Raw genomic sequence first — 23,598 nt, forward strand, 5'->3', positions numbered from 1 at the left:
GATATAAAAGTGTTAGTTTCACCACTTGAAGGCTATTGGCATTGAAGACTTACCTGCTAACAAACGTGCAGGTAAGTGAAGTACAGGATTGTTCTGTTATACCACACAACATGGTGTGTGGTGGGATAAACATGAAAGAAGAAAATGAGGGTTTGGTGGAAAATAACAGAAGAAGAAAAAAATCCAGAAAAGTCCATTAAGGATCGGTGAGCTAATTCTGAAGTGCTGAGGTATCTGTCAGCAGGAAATAATGGTTGTGCTAGTGGTGCTCTGCAAGAAAGCATGCGGGTGCTGTGAAATACTTTGTCATTGGACTGGTAGTTGTATGCTTCACGGGGATGGTATGAATTGTTTTTGGTTTTCTGAATATTTATTGTGCTGGCAAGAAGAAAGGGGATAGGCAATACAAGATAGAGTTTCCTTTATGTTTTGTTTGCTTTTATGTGGGGTGAAGGGTGTTTATTATGTTTTAAATGTGAATAAAGACAAATAATTTACATGTTCATATGCACACACATACATGTATATCCTCTTCACTACAGTGTTTTTGCTTTGAAAGTAAGTTAAAAGGAAGACTTTTTTTTGCCTTGGAAAAGGAGACCTTCTGGAGCTGAGGACATGGAGGATGGTTTGTATCTCTTTGTTCCAGTTAATCATCTCGATACAGCCAACTGAAACAGGCACATCTCTTCAGCTTCAGAAATAATACAAAAATGGGACATCAGAACTGAAGTTTGACTACTTCTTTGTATGTAGAATGAGCAGCAGCAGGAGTTTAATCACAGCCCAGAGCTCTCCTTTCAGTACTAGTTTCTGTGGGATTTATTAGTTTTGTTACTTGAATCATGGTATGTATTGCTTTGTGGCTGTTAATCAGCAAAGTGTTCCTTAGCAATAAGTGGTGTGCTCCTTAGGCAATGCCACCACAAGCTTTTGTCTGTCTCACTTTTATTTTCTGACAGGTAATCTGTATGTGCAGTACGTTAAAAAAAATAATTCTATGTTCCTTATTGAAATACTCTGCCTTCATTTCTCATATTACCAAAAGTGCAGTAATGAACAGCGTTTTTTTCTGTAGCATGACCCTGTTTGAATTTGCCTACTAATTATGACCTCTTTATTTGGACCTGTTCAGAAAGTCATCCATGCATACACTTAGAAAAGAAAGATTTGTACATGTTTCTAGCTCGTCTTCTGGAGGAGTCTCCGGAGTGTCATGCCCCATCTGACGAGGTATGTAACAGGGTATCATTGCTAGGAAATATTTTTGCTGCCTATTTTACTGAAAATTAGCCTTTAAAACATCTAATGGCATCCCTCAAACAAAACATTCATAAATATCTATTGTGTGATTGCCACTTTTATGGTGGAGTGAATCTGATGAGGTTATCCATTCCAGTCTTGTGTTTTGAAAGTTACCGGTATTAAGCCATGCTGTTAAAGTTTTCATGGAAATCTGATAAAGTTGCATAAAGATACTGGATTCCTAAGAATCGATTAATACCAATTTTTTCATTTCCCTCTGTCATACTGCTGACGCATACCGACATGTCCTAATTGTTCATGAATCCCGTAATGAAATCATAGAATCATAGAAACACAGAATCATAGAAATAGAAGGAGATTGCCAGGGAAAAGTGGCACTGTCATATGGTTGCTTTTCCTGCTTGAAAGATGGGGATAAATGATGTTCAGTTTTCTACATGTAGGGACATTATGAAGAGTATTTGTGTTTACTTCTGACTTAAAGAAGTAAATCGTTTTGTGAGGCAGTTGTTGGCCTCCCTCTGTCCTTCCTGTGGGTACTGAACCAGATTCAGTTTCTGTTCCTGATGATCCTGGTGATGCACCTAGTTTCAGTGATTTAGCCACAGCTGTCATTACTTTTGGGACTGGCACAAAGCAGGTGAAACATCCAGCTAGACGAAGATTCATGTATTCAAATTGACAGTCTTGTCAATAGCTGGAATGGTACTAGGCAGCATGGGCAGTGGTAATGTGTTTCCTCCTTGGGGATGTTACTAACTCAGGGCGTACAATTCTTCATGTGAATGTTTCTGAAGACTTTTTAGTACTTTGTCCATTTATATTATGAGAATAGAACCTATCACATGTAGTAGCAAGACCAGCATGCAACTCTACCTTTTGCATGCCAGACTTTTTCAGTGTTGTGAGTCTTCCTCAGATGCATCTCAGCAGAGCTGTAGGCTGTGAACTCATTCATGTAAGGATCAGTTTAGGGATAACATTTGTTAGGCAAGAGAAAACAGAAACCTTTCTCAGTGCTAAGCACAGCCGTAGCAGCAGTAGCTTCTTAAGCAGAGCTCTTTTAGTCCTTTCCTCACAGGACGAGAGTGACAGACTTTGCAGATCAGGCTTGGATGGTGATAGCCAAATTGGTCCCAGACACTCCAAGAGCCATTGTGCTTTTCTAAAAGAAATAACAAACTCCCATTTTATCATTTATTCATTTTCTTATTTCCACAGTTAAAATACATCCTAGCTTAATTTTAGTTGTGAGTATGAAAATATTAAATATTTTATCTTCAACTCCACATGCTGATTGGCTTGTGTAGAAAGTTTTTCCTACTCCGGGTCATCTGAGAATGGTTTGTAAAACTATCAATAAAATACTACACAAATTAGCACAAATTAACAGATTAGGGATCAAATTGGCGGGTAACAATAACAGTGATGGCAACACTTCTGCAAACTTTAAGAATTACTTCTTAAATATTACTGAATTTAGAAACAGCTGATCTGATAGAGGATCTAGTAATAACAACCAGATATGAATGTGAAACAATAGAATCATAAAAATGGACTGAAGTAATCTAATCCATTTCCTTGCAGTGAAGCAAAATTAAGTCAAATTACACCACCCTTACCAGACACTTGTCTAACCTGATCTTCAAACTGCTTTCTAGGAGCAGTTTTTCAACCTTCTTAGGTGAAGCTTCAGTCTTTCTCCCAGATTTTTGTTGTCTTTTGGTTTTTGGGTTTGTGCTTCAGATCGAGTAACTACAGTTGTGCAATTCCTCTAAATGTCTATCATACGAGGAGGTCAATAGTAACGTTGTGTGTTGCTGGTCTGTTGAACTGTAGTTCACAATAGTCTCCTGACTCTTGTGGCTATCAAATGTTTTCTAGATCATGTTTGCTTGTTCAGTTTATGTTTCCAAAGCAGGATCTTGTTTTGCTTGATTTTGGTTTCATCTTGTTGCTGTGCAGCCTTTTCAGTATTCTTATTTGCTCTCCTTTCCTGTTGTGTAATGTAACTATGCCTCCTTTGATTTTCTTCCTGTGATTTTATATATACCCTTTTCTTTTTGCCTTTTGTATCCCTTGCTAGTGAAAGCATCTGTATTTTTTCAATAATATAGTCTTTCTATTTTTGTCTGTATGTGGTATACTATTCCTTTATCCTCATTCTTCACATTGCCTTTACTTCCTTTCTTATTTTCTGGTTCTAGTTTTGGTAAAGATCTGTTGTTACAACCAAAGTGGTCTCATGGTGTTACTGACTTTTCCCTTACATCAGGATATTTTACTGCTGATTCTCTTCTACTAAGTTAGACTCTCATAGTCCTTGGAATACTTTTCCAGGAGATTTCCAAATAGTTCCTTAAATTTGCTGATATATATATCTCTGAAATCATTACCATCATTCTATTTTTACAACATTCTTTCTTATGTATAACATCATCATAGTTTTTATTGGAATTACTTTTCATTTTCAGATTTATGGTCATTTCTTCTGTGGTACAATCAAATGTAAAATATCTGCTTTCTCACTCATTGCTGTAATAAAAATAGGCTGCAACATGCTTCCAGAGCTACGGGTGTATCCTGAACATATTATTTTTCTAGCTGCTATCTCCAGAAGTCAGTCTACCATTATCAAAAGGTCCTTAAATGCATTAGAAAATTGCTCAAAGGATTAAAACAAACAAACAAACAAAAAAAGCACTTCAGCCTTTTACCTTTTGGTGAGATGGTCAGTAATAGATCTCTGCCGGTATCGCTGATACTACTCTCTCCATTCTTGCTTGATGCTAGTATTTATTTGAGAAATTTACAGAAATGCATGTTTACAGTCGTCTTGAAAGATGTTAGTGAATCCCAAAGCTGCTATTCTTTTCTGGAAAATATCACAAGGTATTCCGTTCTCATGCAGACATCTGTCAGGGCAGGCGGAGCGGACCTGCGTTTGGTGAGTGATTCCCTGTAGGTGTTACTGAACTTCAGCACTGTTGAACCTGTAGATGATCACCTAGAATAGGTTATTCCTACTGCTTCTGTGACAGAGGAGGCAAAAACTATTATCTAACTAAGGACTGAATAATCTGATCTAGTTTTGAAGTTGGCCCTGCTTTGAGTAGGGAGGTGGATTAGATAACCTCTCAGATTCCAACTAAAATCTAAGTTACTCTGTAGTGATTATTATATAATGAGTGTCCATGCTCTTTAAATCTGTACATCCGTGTAATGCAGGTATTCTAGTGCCCACTGTTGCTACAATAGTGCACAAAGTAAATTGTACTCTGTAGTGGATCTACCAGACTTGGGGGGGGGGGGGGGGGGTATTTAGAGACATTATTAACTTTAATATCAATGCATTTTTCTCTTTTTTCCTACCACAGCTAATACAGGTTTATGAAGAACCTACCTTTATATATGTGTATGAGTGTATACTTGGACAAATTTGGCTAAAAGAAACAAATACTTCTGAGAGTGTTTTAGAAATCTAGAGTTTGATATTTCTGACTGATTCTAGTTTTGGTTTCATGTGTCTCTTACTTGGAATTTTCTTGAGGAAAAAATGCACATAAAAAATCAATTCGTACTAGATTTACATTAACTTTTCATAAAGAGAAGTTGTCATCTAAAGATTGTGGAACTAAAGTGCAGTTAAATGTAATACAATGTGGCAAAACCTAGAGAGTATTCTTGATTCTGCATGCTTTTAAAATAAAATCTGCTATGAAAAATAAGCTGCCCTTTTTTTTTTTTCCCCCCTCCCTTCAGTTCAATAAGACTGGGATTGTAATATGTGAATCAGACAAAGTACACAAAATGTTAGCTATGAGTTTCTCCAAACCTGGGCTGCATGCTGTACAACATATCATTCTGAGTCTTCCCTTTTCTCTGCGTGACTGCACTGTATATTTGTCCAGGAAACCATGCACAAGTTGTACCACATTCCTCATTCAAGGTATATAGTACGTTCTTAATCAATCTGTATTAACTGCAGTTTTAGCTGAATAAGAAGTTCATAAGTGACCCCACTAAACATCATGTCTAGAAAAATGTGGTACATGGCTCAGTCCAGTAGTGAAGTAATCCTTTTTTTTATGTAGATAGTCTCTTAAAAATAAGTGAGACTGCTTGCGTGGGAAAGGACTTGCAAACTGTGGGAGGTCGTTGATGGAAGTAAGGTACCGGTTGTCTATATTCAGATTCAGATTTGCATTGAATATAGAACTGTTGCAGTGGAGTGGTTTAAGCCTGTGGGTAACAGTATAGGCTTTGGACTCTAGTGCGTACACAGAATTGCAATGCAATAGAAAATTGGCCCACTGTTTCAATAAAAAACCATGTGAATTAAAAGTCCCCCCCCAACTCTATGGTACCTTATGTGACTTTCAGTGCTTGTCTCTAGGTTCAGTTTCTTCAGTCTATTACTGGCTAATGGCTCCTGAAAAAAAGGGAGATGATTCAGTGGTTAAAGAAGATACTCAGCAAGCTGACTGTATGTTTCTTGGAAGTCATATAAGTAGCAGTGTGCTCTTACCCATGACAAGCTTTGAAACTGTGAAAATGATTGCAAAAAAAACACGATGCAAAGGACAGCCAAACAGCAATTTTAGGTTGTTCAGTCATCAAACTGAAGACTTTGAAAAATATTGTTCATTGTTTAACATACATAGCTGCAAAGATACATATGTCAAACGGATGGAAAATGCTTTATGTTGCTCTGATTTTTTACTGGAATGTTCCCAACTTGAGAAAAAAGAACCGAAGGAAGATGTTCATCGACATGCATTGCAGCTTTGTTATTTTTTAGCAGCAAGATCTGGTAAGTTAAGGTGAAAGTATATAAGGAATAGTAACCAAACATAAAGAACGGATTACTGCCTATTTTTTATTATTGCCATTGATTCATTCAGCTAGTGCAAAGAGTAAATATTTCACAAAATATGTGGGTATCAGAGAAATTGGCACCCTTTCCTAACATAACTGCTCAAATGTTTTCCATTAATATATTTGTTACACTAAAGTTTAATGTTATTGTTTATAATTTTTGTTGCAATACTGAGCTTAAACCTAAAGCGGAAGATGGAAACACATGTTATGAAAACATAGAAAATAAAGTTTTATCACTTAATCCATTTTGGAGGGGGGAAAGAACATTGTAAATATATATTGATATAGATTGAAACATTCTTAGTATATTGTTAATGTGCCTAGGTGAACTTACAGAGAATCTCATAAATGGAAGATCTTGATGAATTTTATAACCTTTTGTAGTCTGTTACTAAGATTTTGTATCAAGCTAATACTTTACAATTACTAATCAAAGAATAAGTGTATCTTGAGTCAGATTTTAAGTTGTAGTGTTCTTCTGAAATCTGACATTTGTTGTACTTGATAGTAGTTATGCCTTGTGTTACTGTGTAAGATTATCTTGTCTAGAATTGGGTAATGTATCTGCATGGAGGGATTCTTTCAACATATAGTCAGTCAGTTAATGACCATGCATTAAGGTGCTACATGTTAGTCTGTAAATATATGTTTTTAAATATGAAGAAAGTGCATTTTTAAGTGACATAAAACTCTTTCTTTTTTTCTAAAAAGATGATCCCAACTGAGGTGTGGGGTGTACACTCTATAGTCAGGAAGGATATTTTGTAAGTACATTGAATTGTAACAATTGTAACAACACTTGTAAAATTTCTATTCTGTGCTCAAAGGGGTGCAGTTTATTTGACTCAATATGGATATCTGCAGTGTAGATGCCTACTTCTGTGCTATTGGCCCTGGCTCCCCTTCATAGTTGGTGGAGATCTAGAGCACCATTCATCCTAATCCAGTCTGGAATGAGCCAGGTAGACTTGGTTTTCTCTATTAAATATAAAGGGAGTCTAGGGTGGCTAGTTCAGGTATAGAGATGTAAAGAAGTTAAGTGAGATGAATTTCCCTCATGAACATGTTCTCCCATAATAAATAGGCTTATAGTAATGATAATATTTTATCATTTAACTTTAAAAAAATAATCCCCAAGGCCCATTAAAGGGAGGATCCTAAGTTTCTTGCACAGGTAGAGAGACAAAAAGATGGTGATGAAATTGATGGAGAGCAGTGACCTGGCTGTATGCAAAAGCAAAATTAGATCATGACCGCGTTAAAAGGGATAACATGATGGGGTGGTAAGACGCTTGTGGCAAAGTATTAAATCTGATTAAAAATCTTATATAAATAGCTGTAAAAACTTAGATGTACCTAGAAATGTATAGACAGCATATATTTAGGTTTTGAAGCTGTATTAGTAGATGGTTAAAATGTTGCTGATGTTTGGAAGGATCTGTTAGATTTTGATTATTTATTTCCTTTTTTTTTGGCAGTTTGGGGCAGGTTATAATGGATACCCCATTGGCATATTATATGCAAACTTGCCCTGTACTGAGAGAAGAAAAAGAACTCAACTTGCAAAACGAGAAGTTGTTCTCCATGCTGAAGCAAATGCTCTCCTATACAGGTTATTGTTAATGAATCTAGTAATGAGTGACTTCACAGGCATTCTTTATTACAATAGATGTGAATGGTGTTCAGTGTGAATAAGCCAGTGACTGACCATGCGTTTTCTCTTTGTCCTTTCTGTCTCTTCTTCACCCATTAATCTAGTTTCAAAGACTTCACATTTTACAGCTGTGAGCTTATAATCAACGTTTTAATGAGTGTGCTTCCTCTCCTCCACCCCCAGAAAGGTGTGGTACTACCTTGTATTCCTACACTGCCAGAATTATCCCCCAGTCTCATTGTGATGAAGCTCTGAAGAGTTTTGAAAGATACAGTCTGCAGCATTCGATTTGGCAGTCTTCTTTGGTGGTCCTTAGGCTAGCAAGAGTAATGTCAAGTCAGCCAATTCCCTTAAATCTCTAGCTGTCAATAGGTAGAGCATCATTTGTCTGTAAAACCATATGGCTCATAATATTATCAATTTATAAACACAGAGGTAGAGGAAGCAACAAAGATCAGATATTTGAAGGGAAAATCAAGATGAAATAGGAAACTTGGAGGAGGAGATAGAGAGTACGCTAGTTAGAAATAATAGTGTTCAATGAAAATACTGATTTTATTTTAAAGAAATTTAAAGATTATTTTTAGCTTTGCAGAAGATGAATTGATTGTGCAAATACATACATTTTTCAGATCCAAGTCCAAAATAGAAGAGAGCGATGTACTTTACTGCATCAAACCTCCCTGTCGTGACTGTCAGAACCTTTTGAAGGATGTGAAAATCAAGACAACTCATTGTGTAAAAGAATCATCCAAACAAAGTGAAGATGTATGCTTATGTAATATTATTTATTTATTGTCATAATGTAATTATATGTTTGGGGGAAGGGTGGTCAGTTTATTTGTAGTTGACTTACAGACAAATACATCAGTTCTTACCCTTCTGTGTAGGAGAGGAACTATAGCAAGTCATCATCTACAAAACATTTCATTCTTTATGCGCATATACAGCTGGAATTTTATGGCTTGCTTTCTGCCTTGGAGATCTTTACACTCTGATACTTCTGAAGTCAGGAAAGGAACAAGTTATATATTTTAAGATCTTGCACTGGAGAAGTCTAGCTTCCTGTTCAGTCTATCTGGCAGAGCTCTGTATTACTCCCTGATTTTGCATCTGGATGGTTATTCTGGCTGTGTCTGAACTCTTATGGTGGTGAGACCTTGATATGTCTTGGTTGCTAAAGGCAGGACACTTGGACATAGATACTGAGGGGAGCTGTGGCATTCTTCATTAAGACCTCCAATATGAAGGAGTACCTCTGTCCTGCATTGCACACGCTTTTTATCCCTCAGGGTAAATGCAACATTCTCCTTTCTAAATCTCACATTAACATATCTGAAGCATCCAATGAGTTTGGCTTTACCGTTCACAGGTCTGTGCCAAACAAAGTGTTCTCAGATTCATCACAAGATATCACCCTTGTGATGAATCTGAAGTGGAAGGAAGAAGTATTTTCTGAATTTGCAAAGGAGTATTATTCCTTTCAGGAAAGTCCAACAATTACTTAGCAGGATTTACTTGGATGTAATTTAAATCAAATAATTTGTGAACGCCTTTGGAGAAACCTTTCTGAAAGACAATGTCTCAGAGTTGGTTCAGGCCCAGGTATCCAGTTAATTCCCATATTCTAGATTAAATTCTACCCCTATAAAGACAACCATGGCCAAGGTGTTCAAAGTCTTCTTTGCCTTGTTTTTTACTGACAAGGTTTGCCCTCAGGAATCCCATGTGCCTGAGACGAGCGGGAAGATGTGGAACAATGAAGGTAGTAGAGTAGAATCTGATTATGGAATATTTAAAGAAGTTGTATGTTTACCAGACCATGGGACCTGCCAATAAGGTGACCGGAAGTAGTTAACATGGATTAATGAAGGGGAAAATATGCCTGACTAATCTGACATTTTTTTTATGGTGAGATGACCGACTTGGTGGATGAGTATAGAGCAGTAGATGGTTTTCATCTTGAATTTAACAATTACAACAGCATGTCCCACAGCATCCTAATAGACAAACTGGTGAAGTATGAACTAGATAAGTGGACATTGAGGTGGATTAACAGCTACCTGAGGTGAGATAATGGTTGGAATGCTGTGTCCAGTTCTGGCTTTTCCAGTACGAGAAAGATACAGACATGTAATGGCAAGTCCTGCTAAAGGCCAGGAAGACAATTAAGTAATGAGAACATTTTTCATATGAGAAGAGGCTGAGAGAGTTGAGACTGATCAGCCAGGAGAAGAGAAAGCTCAGGTGGGATCTTATCCATGTGTATAAATACTTGATGGGAGGGAATAAAAAAGACAGGGCCAGAGCCTTCTCAGTGGTGGGACATGAGGCACTGGGCACAATTTGAAATACAGGAAATTTCACTGAAATGTAGGAAAAAGCTTTTTTGCTCTGAGGGTGATAAGCCCTGGAACACGTTCCCCAGACAGGTTGTGGAGCCCCCACCCTTTGAGATACTCAAAATCTGAGTGGACACAACCCCAACAGATCTGCTGTAGTTCACCCTGCCTTGAGGTCTCTGGACTGGAGACTTCCAGAGGTGGCTTCCAACCTCAGTGATTCTGTGCGTGCCTGGTTTATTTGTTTCCTTTTCTTTTTTTGTTTTAGGATCATCTAAATGATTTAAAGAAAAACTTTGACTATCATGAGGTAAGTTTGCATCTTGAAGATTAGACTGAGGGTTGTATTACTAAAAGATATTTTTCAACATTCATTTAATAAAAGCATAGAATAGTTAGCTCTGATATGTGTTATCTTTCTGTTTTACCTTGTTTATTTGTTGTTTGGGTTGGGTTGGGTTTTTTTCCTTGTTGTTTTTAAGAAGCACATTTTCAATAGATGGAAAGTTCATCAAAATACATTGAGTGCTCATGAACCGTTTGGTGATATGTAAATATGTATTCACCTGAATATACACATCAGAGGTTTTCAGTCAGTATTTTGACATTCATCAGTAGTTTTGCGAGCCAGTCATTCCTGGATGTAATAAAAAGTAATTCAGCAGGTAGAAGGCATGTCAGAAGTGGAAGCAGATGATGTAGAAAAATATTGCTTCACTTTTCAAGATACATCTGATGGAGGTAAAGCAGTCTGAGTTGGGAAAAGAGGGAACTGGGACACACAAAACTACTTATGAACTGGATAAATGCTTAAAGGAGAGTAGGCTATGTAGTTGACTTTTATCTTCCTGTAGAGAACAAAAGCATTAGAAAAGCATTAGAACTGGAACAGTCAAGAATGACTTCAAGGACCAATGTATGTCCAGTGGTCCCAAGAAATTTTCATGTTGCAAATATAATGGCAGATATGAGCAGATAAATTGTGGAATGTACAAAATAAATGTTCACATATGCTTTAAGTATATATATATATTTTTATTTTTATTTCTGTTTATTCCAGTGGAAACAGTGTGAAACTCAACTTATGACAGGTATGGTTAAGATTCATTTCCTCCTCCTTTTGTACCATTCCATTTGGCTTCTTTTGGTATTACTTGGTGTTTAAATTAAGAAGTATGGTATGTTACTAAGTATTTTTCTTTAAAGCCCTTTTTGCGGCATGTAATAAATACAACAGAATCTGTTTATAAATGGCATATAGTTACTGTAAATTAAATTGAGTTACCCTTAAATTAGTTCTGCTTGTTCCAACCTTCATTTGGAACTATACATTATAAATATCTGTACCCGGCAGATTCCGTTTTTGCCACAATACTTCTGAATGTGCAGAAGACAGAATTATACAGAAATGTCACCATTTTGGTGTGTAAGTGGCCAGATCCCATAATTGGTTACAGTTGAAAAGACAGAGGAATAACATAGCAAGTTTCTGAGGTTAATGGTTTCTGCTCTTTTGCTAAGTCATTATTTTTTTTTTTCCCAAAATGACTAACTGACATCCGTCATGATAATTTTCTTATTTCACGCCTTTTCTGTGAATTTCTTCCAGCCTTACATGGATATATCCAAATCTTTGGAGGTATTGGACTTGACTCTTCTCCACATGCCACTGGCTTTATGCCAGTTAGAAAGTCAGGTCACCTACCACAGAATAATGTTATCAATATTGAAATTTTCTTAAATAACTTAAAATTTTATTTAGAGTAGACAACCAGTAAAAAGTAACAGAAGTTTTTAAGAACACCACACATTTGGAGAATACACAAAATCCTTTATACTTCTTGCTTGGTTTAAGGAAAAACAAAGTTAGAACTGAGGCAGAAATTTGAAATCTTAATGATGTATAAGCTGAAGCACCACTGCTCTTTACTAAGGGAGAAAGATTTGAAAGAAAGATTTGAAACAAAACTGCATTAGAAGATAGAAACTCCAAAACCTTGTTGACCACATCTTCATGGAGTGTGAAGATACAATGGACAAGTGAGCTGGGGAGAACTGTGTAATTGAAGAGGAGTAACGGATAGATTATTTTAAAATTGAAGAGAAAAGTGTGTATTTGCAGTAGAATGAAATCAAGCTGATGGGAAGAGCAAGAACCAGGAAGATGACAGGATGGCAGAAATGAACAAGCAGAGACTCAGTATCAAAGACAAGAAGAGGCAGTCTTGAGTGTGAAAGCAAAGGGAGAGAGTAGGCAGTGTAAGTACTGGCCATTCTGTATGTGAGGAAAACATTATGCATTTGCAGGTTAAAAAGATGAAATTCAAACTTTAAAAAGATACCCAACAACAAAAACCCAACTCATCCCCTTGTCACCACCACAACTAGGGAGCCGTATTTATTTCTACATGAAATTCAGTTAATTGCTTTATATCTGGGCAATTCCCATTCATCTTCATATAGATTGTTTCTGAATAAAGTATCAGAGCCTGGACTTCGATGGCCTGACTGTCAAACATTGTCCTAAACCAGTTGCGGCTTCTGAGATGTCCAGCTCACAATGGATTGTCAGTGTTGATAATAAGAGGAGGAGGGCGGGTACACTTCTACACTTCATGTAATCTGTTTTTATGTGCTATTTCTAATCCAACCTTTTTCTTTTGTGTCTTCCAGTACCCAGTGATTCAGAAGACAGTGTAGGAACAGAAGGAATGAATGATGAAGGCAAAGTGAAATAAATTCAGTAAACTCTTCACTAATCATCATAGGTTTTGGTTTCCCTAATTTAATTTAATTAAACGGGGTTGAATAAATGTAATTGTCCTGAAAGTAGTGAACTGGATATTACACAGCACAGAAAGCTGATGTGCGAACTTCTGACATACCTCTCTGGCAACATGTTTGTCTTAATTTTAATTTTACTTGAAGTAAAAGTGATTGTATCCATTTTGTTACCAGTCTTACCAAATGTTATTGAAATCTTAAACAAAAAAATAAAAAAAAAAAAAAAAGAAGAGGGTTAAAAGGGAAGGTTTTTCAACTATGATAGTTGAAACATTTTGAAGAAGAGTATGACATAGAGCAATAGAATTGGCCGTTCCAGATTGGCTAGATCTCCTAGACTATATTTCCTAGACTAAGATTGCACATTGGATATTCACATACTGTTTCTTTCCTCTTGAAGTCAATAGAAATCATTGCCGATGCCAGAAGAGTAGATAGCATTAAAACCTAACAACAGCAACAAGAACCCCCCAAAAAAAACAAAAACAAAGAAACAAAACAGAAAAAAAGGCAGATCCAGGGTAGCTCTGCACTCTGTCAAGCAGAGGCTCCTAGAATGATCATTACCATTTTCCTCAGAGGACTGGCAGGCATAAATAGATGTGCTGATGGGTAAAATGCGAAGATGAGACTCTTTACAGAGTAACTTGCTCATCGAGCTTTGATGCATTATTAAGAAACAGTTCTTTAGTTCAACGTGCATGGAAATTATAACCCTTTTTCCCAACTTTCCACCTAGGACTGGAAAGCTAGATAATTATCCTTTCTATCTCATTACCAGTAATTATTTACTAATTGTATGACATTACCTATTTTTTCTGCAGGACTGTTTTGATTAGCATTTCTGTCCATTGTTTCTTTCTAGGTCCTCCCGTTCCTCTTCTGAAGAAAGAAGACTTGTGCATCTTTTTAGCACTACATATGGAAAATTTACCAAGTGAATCACAGGAATCTGTGAGTTAATTCAACTCAAGCATCTCAAGCATATTCATTGTTACCAAGGCTAAAAAAAGCCGTAGTGTCAAATAGGATCTTGATTTAAAAATTATTGACTTGGTGTTGTGGGCAAAGTGATCTTAATTTGGAGAATTTTTACTCAATCTAATTTATTACCAATAAATACAAACTTCTGTTTACTGAATTGGGTATTGAAGAAAAAAAGAGAACTTAAAGAGTTAAGTACCAAAGTAAACATTTTTCTCAGTTTAAGCAGAACACCTGCCCTCGCACCTTCCTAGTCTCAGCTTCCATTGTTTTCACCTTAGGTTACTCTCAGACAGTGAGGTGATGGGTGGTGCAGAAGGTTGGGGCTGTGTATATGATGGTTTGTCTGCAGCTCTTCTGTACTTTTTCCTGGTTTTCTCTGCCCTTCCATGCTTCCTACTGGCCCTGCCCTGGCATAGGTTGTCTGCTGGCTGTGGTTCCTCAGGAGTGTCTGTTCCCCAGTGTGGGTTGCTTGTGGGCCACAGTCCTGCAGTTAGGATTTTAACCTATTCTATGCTTAGACTCTGGATTTTTAGTAAATCAAAGCTGTTTGAGGCTTTGAAGTTACATAGATGTCTGGTGGTTCCCACTATGAGTATCCTTTGAATAGTGTTGTCATTTGTTTGATACTACACCTTGTCACTCCTTTCTCCTGTTTTGGTAGTCTGCAGTAGACCAGTTATTGGAATATCCATCTCCCTACTTTTTTCATGATGTTACGCACACTTTCAGACTTTCCAAAGGTCTGTCTACCTCTTAACCCTTTCTGGACTCTAGTAAAAGTATTTGCCCTGTTGATCTAGAATACAACAATTGAGTTATGTGCTGTAGACACACCAAAACTGACTGAAAATCGAGAAGAATTTTCTAGACTGCTTTATCCCTCCCCTTTTGCAACAAATGCCATTCTTTTTCTGTGAGATCCTTTGGTTGCTTTATCTTTACATATTATCTGGGTGGAGTCTCATTCACTGGATGGTTGTACTTTCATTTGTATACCTGTACATTTATTTGTGTATGTATATGCAGCATTGCAAAACTGGAATTGTCATCTGTGAACCAAGCAAGCCAAAAAGGATTATTGCCCTGGGCTACTCAACAAAGGAACTTCATGCTGTGGCAAAAGTGCTGTTAAGGTTTCCTAATGCACTGAAAGGCTGTGAAGTTTACATGTCTCGGAAACCTTGCAATTACTGTGCAAAATTGCTGGTTCAAAGTCAGTATCAGAACTGAAATATCTCCTAGACTAAGATTGCACATGTGGCATACTCACAGGCTGATAAACTAGTCATGCTAGTCATTTCTCTTCCTCTTTATTTGCTTCAATTTTGCTCTCTGCATTTTTCCTCAGTTGGTTCTTATATGAATCATTCAGGTCACCGTCAGAAGCTGATGTAGCTAAGTATCTTATACAATAGGTAGCTGTGATTATTAGAGAACATTAAGATGTGATTCATAATGTTATTGTACAAATTGTTGGTATTTACTAACACATGGATCATGAAGGAAGAGTGCAAGTCATTAAATGAAAAAAAGAGCTATCAGAGCTTGTTAAATGAGGAAAAAAAAAAAAGGAGAAAAAATAGATAATTGAGAAGAAAAAAAAAAACCCAAAAGAAAACAGCCATTTCCATTTAAGTCATTTAATAGATAAGAAGTGTACCTCAGGTATTAGTATTCAGGATAACAGGGGAAGTAGGTAGATTTTTTTGCAGACAAGTTAATCTGTAATAATTCACAAATGATGACACAGTACCTATATGTTGAATTTTCTGAGTTTTTAGATGCCTAAATATATATCAAATATGATATACATATACGTAAATATACAAATATGATATACATATTTTTCCTCTACAACAACTTCAGTAACTTCCTTTATCTTTTTGAAACAGTCTCCTTTTGGAAATCTCTATGATTTGGTGAACATAAGTAGAGACAAAAGTTTAATCACCTGGAAAAAATAGGAAGTAATGAATTGTGTACTAAGTTTCCCTTTTGACTCTGAAAATACTGTGATAACAAAAAATATTTTAATATTATTTTACTAATGTGAGGAAGAGCTGCAGCTTGCTTAAGTATATTCTATATCACTTTATGTTTGTTAATGGAAAAAAGCAACCACTAGTATATTTCATATTTAATATTAATCTTGCATGTCTGTTTTCTTTATTCAGCACAAGTCTCACAAGTGTATTACTGGCCAAATATTGAAATTACAATGGCAAACTCAGAGCCTGATCTGGTAAAACATGCTAATGCCATCTTTACAGAAAGCTATGTTGTTGCAGCAGTATGTGTACCAACAATAGCCACCCAAAGAAAAATGCAAATACTTAATTCAAATGGAAAAGCATCTTCTAATGATGATTTAGTACCAGTTTCATCTATATTTGATGAGAAAATTAATGTGGATATTTTAAAAGAATGTAACTTGGAACACCTGAAGGAAGACCAACTGAAAAAATACAAAGAAAATCTTACTACAGCAAAGGACTGTTTTAAATCTCTGGCAAGTCGCAAAGATGAAAAAATAATAATCTTAGAAGAGAGGGAATCCACTATAAAGAATAATCCCAAGTATACCCATGCGTTACAGCTCTGTGATTTATTAGCATCCAGAAGTGGTAAGTAAATTAATATTACTAAATTTAGTTCAGTAATTCAATCAGTGTGGAAAAATCCTACACAATTGTTAGTCATATTTCTGGAGTTGTAATATACTCAACAACCCCCCCCCTCCCATCTTTAATTGATTACCTTGCATTCTGTTAGGTAATTAATGAAACATTAGAATTAATGAAACTCTGGACCAGCAGGCATGAGTAAGAATGTCATACTCTTTGACCAGCAGGTTTATTGTAGTATCATAGTATTGTGTGAATTTATAATTGTGATTATTTGACTGTTTATCCTCAGACAATAATAATGGAGTGGGGACGGTGATTTACAAGGAAGACAACATTGTAAGTAAAGGTTTATGTGGTTTAGGAAATTGTGCTTTTCTTGTAGAAATGTCTGAACTGCTCATAGGAAAATGTATTTCTGGAAACAAGAGCAAATTTTCCTTTGGGGGAAAAAAGAATTCATGGTTTTCTGAAACTTCACATATCATACAAACACATGATTGAGATCTATAATCAGTCACTTTGAAATAGAGATCTGCATAAACATTACCAAACAGCATCACATTAGAACTCTCTCTGAGGTTATTAACAACTTTTAGGAGCTGGATTAGGCTGTAAATAACTAAAGGTCCCAGAACAACATTACGTTTTATTTCTTTGTATGTTGTTTCTTTCAAGGTTGCCCTGGGCTACAGTGGATATCTAAAAGGGGCAATGAATAGTTTATTTTGCAAGAAGGCGGATGTTGATTTTTACCAGCATGCAATTGTATGTGCAGAAGCTAATGCACTTATTATGAGGTAGGACCTCATTAATTATTTTGAAGGAATTAGACAAAAGAAGGCTTGGTGTTGGGTGCTTTATTAATGAAGAAATAGTTCTCTGACTAATCTAGCATGGGAATTTCGAAGTGCAGAAAGGAGAAGTAATGTTACATAGCATGGAAAGGGATTTAGTCTTATAAGCCACTGAATACAATTGTTTTTTACAGAGATCTTGGTCCATGTGATCTTATATTCTAATACACGCATCCAACTTATGCGACAGAGTCTTAGAGGTTCCTGCTAGTCCCCTGTCTTTGACCCTATGTAAGCCCAGTTCCTGTGGGCAGTCGTGGGCAGGGGTCTTCACATGTGCTGGGGATGAGAGTAGCCAGTAGCAGAGCTATTGCTTCTGGGTGGGCTCTGGTATTACTTTGCCATTGGAAATGCAGAGCATCACAGCTGGGTGATCAACTTGAACTGTGTCCATTGACACATGCAGACTGAATTTTATGAAGTTTCCTGCCCATGGGAAGTTTCTCTGCAGACTGACAGTGCTGTTGCAAAAGCTTGTGCACAGGTCCAAGACACGACCCTGTTCTGTCTGCTTAGTGGGCATTGTATTGACTGAATGCTCTGTTGTCATCTACTCGATTATGCAGGTGATTGTGGTTTGGTGGTGAAATGATTCCTGGATATGCATTTCATAAACCACAATATCTGTCTTTGCGGTGCTGTGAGTACACAAAGAATAGTAGATCCATTTCCTCAGTTGGCAAGCTCACGGTACGAACTGCAAGTATTTGCTTGTCATGGGCTGGAAATCCCTTACTCACTTCCCTTGGCCAGTGACTGAAGAGAAAATAAGAGAAGAACCCACTCTAGATTCCAAGAGAAATAATTCCTCCTGCAAGCACACCTTGTTTGTAATAGTGACAATATTGGATTTTTTTTCAGTTCTGAGAGAGACCTGTGTAATGCTGAACTCATCACTACACGTGAACCCTGCCATGACTGTCTGAAACTAATCCGAGCAAAGAACATAGCGAAAGTCATTTGGCCTCTCCGGGACAGAAATGTAGGTGATATTAGAGATGGTTAAAAGCCATGTGTCGTGGTTCAAGGCTTGCTGTTCTTTTGTCCCCTCCCTGAGGACATCTTCCTAAAAACCTTCTACTTTTGCTTTGCTGGGGAGGAATGCACACTCTTCACCCTTTCAGGATGGGCTCTCTTCTGCATTGCCAGCTTCCAGCTTGTTTGCACCACTGGAGGTGGGCTGAGTGCCAGGAGAAGGACACTTATCATGGGGGTATAGATAGTAGAGGTGGCTGCTGCCACTCTGAAGGGGAAGAAGATGGGGATGAAAGGTTGTGCTCACAATCTGTCCTTCATCTCCTTCAGCAAGTGGGGAAGGTCAGCACATAGCTTTTAGCTAGAGCTTCAACAGGCCCACCCTGCCCTCCTTCTTCCCAAAATGGGCTCTGACCTCCTATTCACCTATCTTGGGAAAGGGTAGGTGGACACCTAACTGGTGTCCACCTACTGGCTGTGGCAGTTCCTCCCTCTTTGTGAAGCCACATACGCTTTCTGAAGAGGTCATGCTCTGCTAAGGCATGTGCATGTCTCCCTAGAAATGCAGGGTCTAACTGTCTTGCCTGTCTTACAGTGTAAATACCTTACCAGGGGCAGCTACCTTCAAGACAGTAGCAAGGACTTTATAAACATTGTTAAAATCTTTGTCATTCTTAAAAGTAATGTGCGAAGGTGATAATACAAGAGGGAGAACACTAAGAAAATACTGTAAAGAATGAGAAAAAATTATTCACTATCCAAATAATACTGACAAGAAGAGAATATCTAGTTGTTGCACATTAGAGATCAAAAAAATAGACATTATCTTGTAAAGGGCCAGGTAATGTTCTCCCATGCACCATTTTCACACTCAGATGAAGTTGCTATTCTGTAGCACATTGAACTGTTACTAAAAGCAGTAATGATGGAAAATTACTACTTGCTGTGGATTCAGGTAAATGCTTAGTTTAGAAGCTGATGGTTAGTGCTGGTAGCACTAACGTAGGCGATTACAAGTGTTTCCTGATTCACCACCAAATCTAAGTGAAGAATAACGCTTTTTTGGTGAGTAAAGACATATTTAATATGTTTATTGAGACTGGTTAGGTGAGAACAGGGTTGGATATAAAATACCCAGCATGACATGTATGCCATTGCAAGGTAAGAAGCCTCTTACATGCATTTGCCCAAGAACTGTGATGCCAAACAGGTAGCACATTCATAATTTCCTGAAGCTGCAAAATTCTCACTAGCAGCACAGGATGCATGGTGGTCCATGAGCCAAAAACCATGAGAACTTCTCAACAAAGTGGCATTCAATATTAAACCATGGAAATGAATTCAGGGGCTTTCTTTTCCAACATGAAAGTGATATTCTGTTTCAAGAAGTCAAACAGAGTTGCTGCAGGAAATCTAAGTTTGAATGTATGTGTCACTGGACATAAATTGTGTCACAATGTTGAATCTACATTAACACAGCTGTGTTTCATAGAGTGCATTGGGACTACTGGTTTTCATTCATGTAAAGAATTGTCTCAGTGGATGTGAGCACACAGGTCTCTCTAGAACTGAGATAATACAGTTGTATTGACATGAGATGGAGTTAGTGAAGTAGAGTTCTTTTTTCCTATATCAAAACATAGCTCACTAACACAAATTATTTTTAATGAGCTTGATTTTTAAAGGCTTTTTAGCACACTATTAATGTACACCTTAGATGATTTAGTTTATAAAGATAAAAGCCTGTCAGACAATACAAAAATAGAAATATGAAATCAGAAAATTGTTTTAGAAAGTCTCTCATACTGTTTAATGGTGCGTATTATACATTTGTCACTTACTCTGTTGTTTTCTTTTCTTATCAGCAATCCAGAGGATTAACTGAGGATCCTTCAGGTAATGATGTCCAAATGAGATGATAGCAAATATGAAAAGGACAAGTCATATTAACTTTCAGCTACAATTATTATGGCTCTGAAATATGACCATCCCAAAAGAGGATTGGAAAAAACTAAATGGAGTGAGGTCTTGACATGTGCTAAATGTGAGACAAAGACAGGAATGGTCTGTTGAAACAGGGACAGCTCACACCAACTTGGAAGCAGAAAAGATACAGCGATTGCATCAAATTACTTCTTTGAAATCTTTGGGATGTTAACATCCCTCCCTTTGCAGTGAAGTAGTTAATTCAGTTACAGAGCTCATTTTTGCCAGTTGTTCCTTATTCATGTCTCCTGTACTTCTGCTTTCATTTCAGAGGGGTGATCTGATGGTGCTGCCAATGGTGAACCAGCATAAAGCTCCACAACATCAACATGGGCTTTAGGATCCAATTCTCTCAGACCCTCAGTGGTGTTGGAATAATAACCTTGTGATGGCAGCTGCTCTGGATGTGCCCACCCCATTCCAGAAGCACACCTCATACCAATACCCCTGCCACCTCTTTTCTTGTTGTTGCTTCTGCTGTGCTCCATCAGGATTTGTTTCTTTCTGTGACTTAGGGGTGGAAAAAGCATTTGCTTCTAATGTACCTCTAAGGAGCAGCCATGCCCAACTGTGTGGTGTCTGTAGCCATGAAGGCAGTGGTTATTTTCTGCAGTCCTCATTCCATCTGAAGGAGGTTTTATTCTCTTGGGTTAGTCAGAGCATTTGAAATGAGGATTTTTCCTTTTCCTTTATTGCAGTTTCCCACCCTTCCTCACTTTTATTATTATTATTATTATTTTGTTTTGATTTTCAATATATCCTTTTCATTTTATTCCCCCCCTCCCCCCCCCCCATCTTTATTCAGCTGAAGAATAACTAATTCCCTGTTTCCTTGTCTCTCTCTGCCCTGGGGCATTCGATGCTTGTGTGTCCTTTCCGCTTCCTTCTCCTCTTCTTCTCTGATGAAATACACTGTTTATTTTTGTTTCTTATTCATGGGCTTCTTTTATATGTGCTCTGAGAGGCACATACTTGTTTTTAATTGGTCTTTGTGCCATGTTGATCATGTTTTAGATTTTAATTTGATGTCCATCCTTGAAACACCAGATTAATTAATATGGACCATGCTTTCCTATTTTTCCAAGCTAAATCATTTTGCTCTAAATGAGCCAGGGGTTTGCAGACTGTGGTGCTGACAGCTGCCTTTGTCCTTGCCTTTAGACTCCCTCAACTGCAGTTTCAATACTGGGATTTTCTAGGATAACCCCAAACACAGAATCAATTGTGCAAATCCTCTTGATTTTTTAAATATAGTGAAAATGCTATTATGTGTGGCTTGTTACTTTTCAGCAATTATTCCTTTTATACAGCCTCTTTAGAGTGAGATCTTCAAAGTGTTTTGCATGGGATTAAATTGAAGGTTATGTCATTTAAAAAAAAATAAATTTGTTTGCAGTTTCAGCATATGTCCTCTGACTGTGTTCCCTTTGGAGATGAAAAGAGCACACCATCATCACAAACAAAATGGCAAGGCCTATGCCATGATAGTACTTGGTACTCATGTTGGAGTGGATGTTGCTATTACTGAGCATGTATTTGTTTCCCTCACACAACGTACATGCAAGTGTTGGACAAATGTCTATTCTTCATTTCAACCTTTACCTCTGTTAGCTGGTATGAAAACACATGTAGGCTCTGTGCTTAGTACTTAGACTGGAAACAGAGAAAGCAGCAGCAAAAAAGGGATTTTGATACAGGATGGTAGTGTGTGCGTGTGTGTGTGTATGCATGCAGCAGGGGCCTGAAGAGTGGCCATAATTTCCAAGGACATGCCACTCATTCTGCAATGTAAGTACAACTAAGCCATGCTACAGGCATTCTTTAAGAGGACCTTTACGAGCTAAATGCTGTATGTAAAAATAACATGATAGTATCAGAAGTCAAAAATCTCTCCATTCTCCACAAGCAATCATGCACAAGCTCAATTTCAAAGTAAGATGAAGTCTTGGGAAGAAAGCTGTGCATCTCCCATTTTAACTGCAACGGCTTTCCCTGGGTGATGCAGAAACCCATGAAACAATCAGAAAAGTAATCCCCATTGCAGTTCCATCACAGTGTGATGTTTTAGGTGCATGACCTTCACTCCTGGCAAAGGTGGAGCAGGAACTTGTGTAGGAGAAGTTTACAAAGGGTGCTAGACTGCTCAAAGGACTGATTTTCTTCCAGCCAATGTTGTTAGACTGCATCTAACTCACTGCATAATACTAGAACTTACCTATCAGTGACTATGTTTGTACTTGTCAGATGCTGGCCTTTTTAATCACGGAATTATGTATATTTTTATGTGTATAATTTTAAAAAAGTGTCATGCTATGTTAATGACACTAAAATGTAAATAATCAGACAATGTGTATATATGCATGTAGTATCTTTTTTTCCCCCCAAAGCTTACAGTTGGTAACAATCACTTGCTAAAAAAATATTTGCTTGTGGCATTACTGAGAAAATTCTCATGACTATTTCACCACCCTGCCATACTGTAACTGTCAAATTATTTGTTGTAAGAACTGTTCTCTTAAAAAAGTAAGACGAAGCCTAGGATGATCTCTCTTGGCTGTATCATGGGATACAGGTAATGTAATCAGGGAAAGTAGGAAGTATGCAGGACTTTATCCTGTCAGAAGACAGGCTAAGCCTAAGCAGAAGAAATGTGGATACATAGAGAAGATCAAGGTGCTTAGCCTTTTTATTATAAATCATCAGGCTTTGTGTGTGATCATCTACCTATTAATCACATTGCAATTCACTTAGCCTTGTAAGAAAATGATATTTGCAGGCATATTGCAAGCATTTGCACAAAAAAATACAGAACTGATAGTAAAGGATTAGCCTTCCTTGTGATAAATAGCATAGCCACAAAAGGATAATTGTTTTCATGGCAACATACTTGGGTAAATAACGAAAATTAGAACAAGAACTAACAAGAGCTAATAATGAGAATAAGAATGTTATTTTTTTTTCCAATTGAGTTGTTCAAGGATGGGTCCTTTATCCCTGCTGTCTGATTTTGGATTCTGGATGGTGCTAACACTGAAGGGAAGGAAGAAACAATTCTGCTTTCAGGTTATAAAAACATATGTGAAAGCCGAAACTCCCTCTGCTTGCCGGTGCAGGTATATAAGCACCTTAGTGGTTTGAAGGAAATTACTTGGAGAGTTCAGGGAACTGCTATGTGAAATTAAAATGAATACAAAAGGTTAGTATGAAAAGCCTCTGTGGACACTGGTGAGCACCCAAACAAT

At 37.3% G+C, this 23,598-nt stretch overlaps 1 protein-coding gene across 2 annotated transcripts; it reads left to right on the forward strand.

Moving 5' to 3' along the window:
* The first annotated feature begins 13,807 nt into the window (after positions 1-13,807).
* Positions 13,808-21,010, forward strand: LOC115604865 (cytidine and dCMP deaminase domain-containing protein 1-like). 2 transcript variants are annotated; one of them, XM_030478359.1, is made up of 7 exons: positions 13,808-13,881; positions 16,089-16,538; positions 16,831-16,877; positions 17,217-17,338; positions 18,257-18,377; positions 20,236-20,266; positions 20,628-21,010. In XM_030478359.1, the coding sequence occupies exons 2-7, from the start codon at positions 16,133-16,135 to the stop codon at positions 20,633-20,635; spliced, it is 735 nt and encodes a 244-aa protein (XP_030334219.1). In that variant the 5' UTR covers positions 13,808-13,881; positions 16,089-16,132; the 3' UTR covers positions 20,636-21,010. The 2 variants fall into 2 exon arrangements, with proteins under 2 accessions (XP_030334219.1, XP_030334218.1); XM_030478358.1 differs by lacking the exon at positions 13,808-13,881 and adding an exon at positions 15,061-15,127.
* Positions 21,011-23,598: the final 2,588 nt, after the last annotated feature.

This window comes from Strigops habroptila, chromosome 3 (genome assembly GCF_004027225.2).
Source record: "Strigops habroptila isolate Jane chromosome 3, bStrHab1.2.pri, whole genome shotgun sequence".
Lineage (NCBI taxonomy): Eukaryota > Metazoa > Chordata > Aves > Psittaciformes > Psittacidae > Strigops > Strigops habroptila.

What these genes read in the sequence shown, in the direction of transcription:
- LOC115604865 (XM_030478358.1), top strand. Translation starts at nt 15,082, where the DNA reads ATGTCTCGGAAACCTTGCAATTACTGTGCAAAATTGCTGGTTCAAA. An exon ending in TGCAAAATTGCTGGTTCAAA is followed by an intron (nt 15,128 to 16,088) that starts GTCAGTATCAGA and finishes TTCTTTATTCAG; the next exon opens with CACAAGTCTCACAAGTGTAT. An exon ending in GGCCTCTCCGGGACAGAAAT is followed by an intron (nt 18,378 to 20,235) that starts GTAGGTGATATT and finishes TTTTCTTATCAG; the next exon opens with CAATCCAGAGGATTAACTGA.